Source organism: Clavelina lepadiformis, chromosome 4 (genome assembly GCF_947623445.1).
Source record: "Clavelina lepadiformis chromosome 4, kaClaLepa1.1, whole genome shotgun sequence".
Taxonomy (NCBI): Eukaryota; Metazoa; Chordata; class Ascidiacea; order Aplousobranchia; family Clavelinidae; genus Clavelina; species Clavelina lepadiformis.
The window spans coordinates 24,759,794-24,770,175 of record NC_135243.1 but is presented as its reverse complement, the minus strand read 5'-3'; the positions used below and the strand labels follow the sequence as shown (position 1 = coordinate 24,770,175).

General features: G+C 37.2%; 1 protein-coding gene across 1 annotated transcript; it reads left to right on the top strand.

Moving 5' to 3' along the window:
• Positions 1 to 1,719: 1,719 nt before the first annotated feature.
• Positions 1,720 to 10,234, top strand: LOC143453090 (uncharacterized). The gene is made up of 12 exons (XM_076954239.1): positions 1,720 to 1,858; positions 2,306 to 2,440; positions 2,557 to 2,627; positions 2,788 to 3,013; positions 3,102 to 3,296; positions 3,459 to 3,631; positions 3,790 to 3,841; positions 4,516 to 4,620; positions 8,428 to 8,515; positions 8,597 to 8,709; positions 8,795 to 8,959; positions 10,013 to 10,234. The coding sequence occupies exons 1-12, from the start codon at positions 1,856 to 1,858 to the stop codon at positions 10,232 to 10,234; spliced, it is 1,548 nt and encodes a 515-aa protein (XP_076810354.1). The 5' UTR covers positions 1,720 to 1,855.
• Positions 10,235 to 10,382: the final 148 nt, after the last annotated feature.

The following is a 10,382-nucleotide window of genomic DNA, read 5'->3' as shown; positions in this document are numbered from 1 at the left end:
GGTTTAGTCACCACATTCTCCTTTCATGTAGAAAACTATTAAAAAAAGGATGATTTGACAGTGCAACAACACATCCAATGGTTGCTGAAGCAAAGGAGAAATTTGATGAAAAGTTGACAAGCTGTCTACAAGCATGTCAGGAATACCTTCAGAAAATCCCACAAGACACTGAACATGATAAGCAGCGGACAGAGGCAATCGAGAAACTCCAGGAAATGAAAGAAAAGAAGCGGGAAGCTGATGATCAGTATACTGTATACACCCAGCAGTGCAACATAGATGCTTCAACTCAACGTTCTTATGTGTCGGCTCGGTCTTCCAAGGTTAGCACTTGCTCAAGCGGTAGAAGGAAGAGACTGCGGCAAGCTCAAATTGACGCAGAACAAGCAAAATTTGAAGCACAGCTGACGTTTGACCAGGATATGATTGAAGCGAAGGCTGAAGCCAAGAGACTTGAGGCTGAAGCTAAACAAAGGATCCAGAGGAAGGAACTCAACTTTAAAATTGCAATGTCTCGTGCTGATGCAAGTGTGCAAAGGGCAGCCCTGGAAGGCGAATCTGACGATGACTTGTTAGATACCTCAAGTATGGGAAGTGCCAAACCCATGCAAACGTTCCAGAAGGATTGGCGAAGTCTAGTACGACCTATGGAAGCCCATATTAAGTTACCTGTAACAAACTGGCGACGCATGAAGTCCATGCAGAAGAAACACAGAGACCAGATGAAGTGAGTAGGATGTCAACTTTAAGACCAACTGCCATCTTTCCCAAACAACGACGCAGATAATATCGGATGAAGGAACGGGATTTGCCTATTTTTTAACAAGCGTTGTTATGAATCTACAACTAGAAATAAGGAATGCGCTTTGTAATTAAGGGTTGGAGCTTTAGAAATGTGTGAATGTCTTGTTTAATTGTCGATGAAGATATTCAGTGATATTACAAAACCACCTTTTCAGTATGGCGAAGATCTTAAGAGATGGTTTAAAATTTCAGTCTTTTGTGGAAACGCTTGGTGGATGTTGCATGGGAAAATCCACATGGTCTATCTGATAATCGAAAACTCGCAGCGGACTAGCGCGGTCCGTAATATGCTGGTCGAATAGCTAAAGCATGGCCACAAGACCAGGAAACGTCGTTGAATTATTCGGGTTTAGTCACCACATTCTCCTTTCATGTAGAAAACTATTAAAAAAGGGATGATTTGACAGTGCAACAACACATCCAATGGTTGCTGAAGCAAAGGAGAAATTTGATGAAAAGTTGACAAGCTGTCTACAAGCATGTCAGGAATACCTTCCGAAAATCCCACAAGACACAACCTGGATAGATGGTTTCTGTGACTAAAAATGTTTAATTTATTTTTTGTTTATTATATTACTTTTGGTTTGGTAAAACAAAGCCCTGCTGATGCATTGAGTGTTTTTTACAGCAATTGTGGACACGTTTTGGAGCGTAAAGCTTTAAATCGGAAAAACCAGATACTTTAAAACAAATAACTGTAATAAATGTACGATGCAGGTAATGGAAAACACAATTGCAAATTTAAGATTTAAAAAAGTTCGGCGAGATAAAAAGCTTGTTGCTTTAGCTGGGTTTCTACAGATGACAAGCTCACTGTAGTCACATTTCTTAAGGTTTGCCCCATGGAATGGTTTGAAGTATACCGTACCGTTAACAAACTCAGCTGTGACCTTATCACTACCCACATCCATAACACACTTGTAGTAACCTGTATTAGGACAACCTAGAAGCTTGTTGACTAGTAACTGCTTGCGTGGCTTGAAGACGGCGAAATTCATTGAAACCGGAAAACCTCTCACCATAAATTGACAACCTCTGGCATGCAGGTTAAATGGTACGAAATGTAACGAAACCTTAACGGGTGGTTAACTTTGGTTTGTCAACAATGTTTGTCTGAAGTATTTCGCCAAATGGCCGGAAGATATTACTAACATCTTTGTGAGTGGCAGAACTTGACCCGCTGCTGACGTTACTAAACTTATTCCTATTTTTTTTATTGCACGATACTTTAAGACTGTGGCGCTGAGATGTTACCCAGATTTACTGTTGTACAATTTATGACCGTAATACCATTTCTACAAAAATTTTACATCTGATGATTTGTGATACATGTTGAAATTTTCTTATTTTCGCAGTTCAACCCATTTCAGCGCAGCGCAATATCAGTCCATAGATTTAGACTTGTTAGCTTGTCCTGTTGTGCTTTAATACATTTATCTCAGCGGGTTAAACAACATCAGCTAAACTCAATCGAATAAAACGGTAGAAAATTTTTCTGCAGGATGAAAAATGGGAAAAAGATGGTGACGAACACGATCATGAAGTAGATGACAGCGTTTCGGATAGAGACTACGAGCCAGAAGATTCCGAGAGTGACGCTTCGGAATCTTCTGATTCGCAATTAAATAAGATTGTAGTAAGCATATCTCTATTGATTCGAATTAATTTGCATCAGACCGAGGAGATTTGAATTGGTCTGCGGTAGAAAATTATTTAATCTTACTGCTTCTTAAGTGCAATTTAATTTTCAAGTGTGGTGGTGGACCCAGTGAAAGTGGTGGAGGACCGAAAAAGAGACGGCCCCGACCAAAAAAAAAGTGTCCGTAAGTTCCACTATAATTTTGGCCAGCTTTTAAGTATGAATGGAAGAGAATTTAAAATATTTTCAGCTTATTGATGCAGCGTTTAACTTTTAAGTGTAAAAAAACACAAAAGCCAAACATGTCCAAACCAACGAAATTATGGTGGTAGTAATTTTTGTAGAGTGTGTGGGCTCATGAATTCAAACATAAGCCGGCATATGAGAGATCTCCACCTCCAAACATACAAAGGGGAGGGCGAATTTGAATGCCAAATTTTGAGTTGCCGGAGTCGTTTTGCTTCTCGTCTTGGCCTTGTGAGACACCTTCGTGGCAAAAGTCACGCTGGTGAACCCGAGGCCAAGGCGATAGCGGCATCTTTAGATCGCCGCAGGAAAAGCGTCCCAATCGTAAGTTTTGCTAAATACATATAGTACAAACTGACTGTGCAGTTGAAACAACTTATGCATTGATTTACGTAATTGCTACTTTGTACAGCAAGAGAGTCCCTCCTTCAATTGGGAGGATATTATGAAAGATTTCTTTGAATTTTTAATGGGGCATGATGGAGGCGCACACGAGGAGAGCATGGTGAGGGACAGGGTTCATTTGTTAAGAAACATCATTAAAGATTGTGAATTTGAGAATTTACAATCTTTCAATATTGAAGATTACAAAAAAAAACACGTGCAGGTTAGAACCTCATGTCAATTTCGATTAGTTACATACAATATTCTTTGGTTATACAATAGATAGAATCTACTATGTAATATACTCTTAGAATGTATATATTCAAAGTCTTAGCAAATTTATTTGTATTTAAAAATGGAAGTAGACCATCTTGCTTTATTTTAGAAACTACAAAAAGAAAAAAAGACACCGGCGACGTTTATTTCCCATTCAAACGCGATGACAAATTTTTTAAACTTCGCAATTTTGAAAAAATTAGCATTATCTTTCAATGTGGGGGAGGCCCTTCTCAACCTGAAAAATAGAAGGGCCTCCTACAGAAAATTTCTCAAGAAAAGGTGATTACAAGCGCCACCTACATGTAACTTTTAAACCCTTGGATACTTTACTTGTGTTGGTATCTGCTAGTTTTGTTATTGCAAGTAAAACTACTTCCATGTTAATAAATATACGTTTGTTAACCACTCTAGATTACTTAAAATTTTGCGTTTTACAGGAGGCAAGTTATTAGGGAAAATGATCGCAGAAATGCGTTGGACCCAATAGAGGTTGACAGAGTTATGAAAAACTCAGTTTTTCAAAAAGCAGCCACAGAACGTAAATGACAGTTACAGCGGGTGCAAGAATTGATGGGGGTCGCTAGATAGCCGGCGACGTGAAAACACGGCAAACACGTTTTCTAGGAAGCGAGTTATTAGGAAAGGAATCGCAGGAATGCGTTGGACCCGGCAGAAGTGAATAAAGTTATGAAAAATCCACTTTTTCATAGAGCGGCGCTAACCACAAAACGTAAATGACAGTTACAGTTGTTTGATATTTTTACATTATTTCATTTTTCGTTGAAAGGGTAACTCACTATATTAAACAAACATGCAGTATAGGAAAACAATCCCGGAGAGGAAGTTAGAAGAGCGCATGGGGAAATCCTGATGGTTTACCTCATCGTTCAAAACTCCCAGCGGACAAGGAAGAAGCGTCGTCGTCGACTTGTCGCCGATTTAACCACTGTGCGATGGCCATGTCTCAGTGAAACCGAGGTCACCGCTGTCGAAGGAACGTTGACGTGTTCTCATTGAACGAAGCACTGATCACTACCCCAGGGGGGTATAGGCTCGGCACCTGGCCCGGACTGGTTATCGTGCGGCTTTTGCAAAGACCTCGACTCCAGGTGGAAGCTGAAGTGTTAAATCTTAGTGTTGCTTATATGCATGTTCATCTCCAGGTCGACAACGAGGAGATGAGAAAGAAAAATTGTCGAGCTCGAGGAGGAAGTGAAGACCCGCGAGGAGCTCCTCTTCCGCATGACAGAAGGAAATCTACCGCCACGGCGAGTCCGTAATCAGAAACGTTTATATCCAGACGTTGAATAACTTTTCGGGGACGGAAAAGAACTAGACAGGGGGCAGATGTCACGGGATTATTTTGTGGTCTTGTTGTGGCAAGGAAATAAATGTGCATCGATTCCAGTAGGACATTCTGTGACACTTAAAGAAACGTATGAAAACATTAAGAATGTGCTGGAAACACTGAAGTACAGTGATCATGGCTGGAGATTATGTGTAGACATAAAAATGATGAACTTTCTGTTAGGACAGCAAGGTGGTTACACCAAATACCCTTGTTTTCTCTGCTACTGGGATAGCAGAGCCAAAGATAAGCATTGGATAAAAGATAAGTGGCCAGAAAGGAGCAGTTAACAGTAGGGTAATTGTTGGTAAATGAGTTACAAGTGAACGATTGCGCGGATTTTAAGTATTTTGGAATAACTTGACTTATTTCCTTTAAAACAGAAATCCCCAGCCTATGGCCTATAATTTGCATCACAATGCAACATGTTACGCAACAATTCCTACGACATTTAGTGGTTTTCAACCAAACGACGACTCTTTAACAAAGACAAAAGCTTTCATATAGAGTTAATTTAATACACTTAAGCATGATGTGCCCTATCACTACTAATTTTGGACTTGCAATTGTAAGAGGCCCCTGCTCTAAATATTTTCAGTAAATTCCTCTGCAAGTTTAGAAAAAAATAACTCAAAATCATTGCGTTTGACATTATTTAAACTTTCAATGTTTTAATCATGAAATGATTAACTATATTAATGGTTGATTACTCTGTGTATGATCCGAGATTAGGAAAAAATATCATGCAGGACTCTGAAGCCAATGGAATAAAAAGGGGTTCATTAATGGTATTACGCAAATTTACAGTCAAGTTTTACCTAAACTACGACACAATTAAGTTCACAAATGCATTGCACTTCCTAGATTGAGTTTGCTTTAATGTTGCAGTTTGTTAAACTTTCAGATAAACCAGGGTAAATTTGACTGAAAACAAAACTTTATTTTTGCAATGCTTCAAAAACATATTTCCTTTTTTTACCTACATTCATTATTGCCTGAGTGCTTGGCATAATATTACTATTATTTATTACTTTGGATTGGTTTATCACTGAGTAAAGATCAACTGATATATGGTGGAACACACACACAAGCACAGACAATTAATAGTTTTCTACACAAAGACACAAAAAACATAACATACGCAATAAGGCAAAAACATTTTCTGTCTTATTTTTTTTTATAATTTCAACTCTTTTCCTTTTTTGTTTTTTCTTTTCTTTTTTTCAATCATTTTTTTTTAACTGTAATTATAGATTTCATATATTTTTTAATAAATCACATAAATTTATCATTCATTTAACTAAAGCACAATCAACTAACGCAACAAATCAATAATAATTTAGAAATAGAAACTGCAAAGAAAAATTCAAGAAAATTGGAGAAAGCATTAACAGACAACTGCACTGGACCAGAACTAAAAAATCTTCACTGTACCATGGTCAGCAATGCAAATTCAACTGTCAATTCATGTCTTGAAATATGTTTACACCGACAACTATTGGTATTAAGTATCTGCTAAACTTGTAAGATCGACGAGGAATAGGATCAAAAACACAGAATGAATGTTCCAAAAAACTTTAAAACGCAGGAAGCTTTAATTTTCATCAAAATGTTTGGAACCTGTGATGAAATGTCTGTAATGTCCGTCTTTTTCAAGCGCATAAATATTTCTCATTAAATCTCCAAAACTGTAATTGAGAAAACTTCATTGACTTTAACACAAATGAAGATTGACCGAGTTAAATGTTGTTTTGAGATGTTGTTTCTTTCATCACATCTTTGAAGGCACAATCATGAAGAATCTGAAGTTTTCGACCGAAACAGAACAGTGATGAGAGTTGGTTGGGAAATTGCAACTCCTCCGGTATGAGTCCAGCTGATTTTAAACGATGTTAAAGTAGTGACCAAAATACTTATGTTTGCAACAGAAACACACAAATTCAGTAATCTTGGTTCTCATCGTGTGGAAACGACAACGAGATGAAAAGAACAAAAACATTGTCCAACGTTCCTTAAGGAGTTAAAACAGCGTGTGGTGAAATGTGCAACCTAGGCAAGCAAGCAAGTCAGTCATCATCGAGCAATCATCCAGATGTAACTTTTTCCACAAAGCTGAGAAATCTGCAGTTTTCGACCGAAACAAAAGTGTTGAGAGTTAGTTTAGAGATTAAATTGGGAAAGATCCGACAGATATTGACCACTTTGGTACAAGTCCAGCTAGTTATTAACGAGGTTGAAAAACTTCTGTCAAACTTTTCCAAAGTAATAATGGCATTGTATGGTAGAATGTTTAGTCATGTCAAGCCAGTGATTTGGTAGAATTTTTTCACAGCGTTTTGGATTCCCCGAGAAGTTTGTAGAAGCAGGAGCATAAGTGTTTACTTAGCTGACTTTATTCACTTGAAACTTTCATTCACATCAGAATTCTATCATTCGCACAACAGAATGTTTACAGCAGCAGATTGTGATAATGACGACCTAAGATAAGTCTGATAAATGGCCCAAACATTACCGGTGCAGTTGTCACAAAACTAAGATTATAAGATGAAAACAATGGAGGTAAGAGACAAAATAGAAAGATGAAGCAACGGTGAACGTAATTTCTGAACCTACTAAAAATTAGTTAAAAGCAGCAGCGGAGAAAACACAGAAATTTAAATTTAAAGTGGCACAAAATGAGCATCGAATCCAAACAAAAGGAAAATAAACACACTAAGATGACATAGAACTAGCAATGAAACAAGCAGAAAGTAACAAAAACATGAAAATTTTAAGTTTTGTGTTCCACCACAGATATTTTGTGCCTTAATAAACTTTGACTTATTTCAAAACCTTTTTGATTTATTTACCTACAACGATGAATGCTTTCTTTATAGTTCATATGTTAATAGCAATGTTAGCAACAAAATCAATTTTTTTATTGGTTGGTTACTCACCAATGCTGAATATACTTTCTATTTACTTAAGTCATTTCCTGATAAGTCCATGAAGTTAAATGGGTCTGAATTCATTCTTAAAAGTTAAATATTTTTCAACGGTGATGTGGTTCCCTTTACATCTTTAGTAAAATGCAATAACTCCATTTCATATAAAAAAACCTGCCTTAAGTTTACATTTTCATGATCTTTTTCACTCATACACAGAAAATCACAAACACTTGTGTTAAAGAATTTAACCACAGGTCTTATGTACAAAATATTTCAAAAGATGAAAATCATGATTCTAATGAAAATAATTAGAGCAGAGACAAACTTGAACCTTATATTGCAAATTGAGTCAGATATAGCTTCTGTAATTTTAATCTTTGAATTCAATTCTACATTTAATCTCTTAACAACGTAGACAACCGCAAAATGTTGCCTATTAACAGGTATTTCTAGTATAAACACATTCAATTTTTTAAAGAAGCATTTATCATTGTCACACATCTCAATGCGGTGGATTTTGGCCAACACAGGTTGGGGAGATCAGTTCTTATCAACACAATTTTTTAGCTATTCGAAATATTGTTCTTTTGGTGAAATGAAATGGTGGCTGGGCATATGGCGCACCTGCCTTCCACACAGGAAACGCATTACATCAATCCGCTGCAAAGCAACGAGTCCATCATCGCCTATGAAGCTATTTAATCCCATTATGTAAGATTGCAGTTTAGTGAAGAAAAAGCTTTGTATTTCGCATAAACGTTGAACTGGAATTAGGCATACTGATTTTTATTGTGTTTTAGGGTCGTGATACCACAGATGTAGAAGAAGAAAGAAGGGGAAACGTGGCTGAGGAAGGCGAAACTTCTGGATGTGTCATTCCGGAACCAAGTGCAGGACCGAGTTAACCTCACTCGGAGGTAGGCCTAACTTCTCCGGAGGAAGTGAATGAAAACCCAAAAAATCAAGAAGGACCGTCACAACCGAGACCTGAACTTCACTCCGAGGTAACTTCTCCGGAGAAAGTGAGTGACAAGCCACAAAATAAAGAAAATCCCGTACAAGAAGCCGATGTGCCAGCATATGTAAGTTACAATGAAACTTGAGCTTTGAAAGTTATTGAAGTAAGTAAAACCCTGGTATTACCTAATTTACTATTTGGTGTTTCAGAAAAGTCGAAAGCAATTTTCTCAAGAAGAGCTCTCAGAAGTGAAGTGTTTCTTTGCGGAAAAAATCAACAGCGGGGAAAGAATACGCCTCAAGGATGCAAAGGCTGCGTTAGCGAAGGGGGACCTACCTTGTTGCGCAAAAAAAAACCCGAACAAATTCAAGACCGTGTGGCAGCCTTTATTAGAACGGCACAAAGGCTGGAAGGAAAAAAAAACTGATTTGAATTAGGCTTAAATGTTTTTGTATCATTGTGTTTTGCGTTCTTCAACTTTCATGCATTGTAACTTTCTTTCATTTATTCAATTGTTAAATTTTCAATTTTCATCTAGCATTTTTCATTGTTTTTATGCGTTCATATCTTCCATCCTAAAAATAAAATTCAGAGAACATTGCTTCATTCACATCTGACACTAGGGTTAAGTTTCATTTCTTGGTAATTGCGTACAATAGGAGGTTGAAATCGAAATCACCACACACTCTGATCGAAAAAATACCCTCGCCAAACTCATAGTCACGTCTGAATAAAAGGTAAGGAAATATTCTACACAGTGCACGTAACGAAACATTTTTCGTGGTCTGACACAGCGTGAAATTCCTAGCCCCTACACTAACCAAAGAAATTTTGAACCTTCGTATCTTTTTTATTATAAGTCGTACAATTACGTGGCTTTGTCTGTAGAGGTTTTTTGCTTCTCCAAGTCGTACGATAGCGGTTAAATTCGGTTAAAAGCACAGGTTTCGTTTTTCGGTAACGGTGTACAATAGGAGGTCATCTTCAATACAATCTATTACAAGAAAATCAGCAGAAAATGCTTTCAAATTCCAGTTTATGTAACTCACAGCAATTACTCTGCAAGTCACATGTGTGTGAGAAAATAGGACGAAAATAACACAAGCTATACCTAAATCTATCGCCAAAAAACACGACGCACTCTTTATAATCCATAAAACACCTTGACTTTTCGACAAAATATTACGTTTGGGTCTGAAATCGACAAAATATTATGTTTGGGTAACTGGAGGAAGAACTGTGGCCTCTACAAATAAGCAATTTTGTTAGGTCAAAATAAAAATGGCTAAAAACAAAATAAAATACTTATGAGTCAACCAACACAATTTCAGTCCATAGCTTAAGACTTGGCAACTAGTCCAGTGCTTTGTTGTATATATCTCAGCGGGTAATTAACATACCTTAAGTTCAATCAAATAAAACGGCAGCAAATGTTCCTGAACGATGAAATATTGGAAGATGATAATAGTAATCAAGAAGAAGATCACGATGATGACAGCGTCCTGGATGCAGGATGCAAACCCAAAGATTCCAAAAGTGACATATCGGAATCTTCTGAAACCGAACTTAGGAAGAGCATAATCAGTATATCTCCACTACTTCAAATTAAATGGCATCAGACCAAGGATATTCTAACTGGTCTGCGGTAGTATATTATGAAATCTTCCTATTGCTTAAATGCATTTTTATATTCAAATTAGAAAGTAGAGCGACGTAAACTTGTCTACAAAGACAAGGTTAATCCTCCCGGAGTGGGTTTTATTGAAAATAAAAAAGGCTATGAGCAAGTATTTGGAG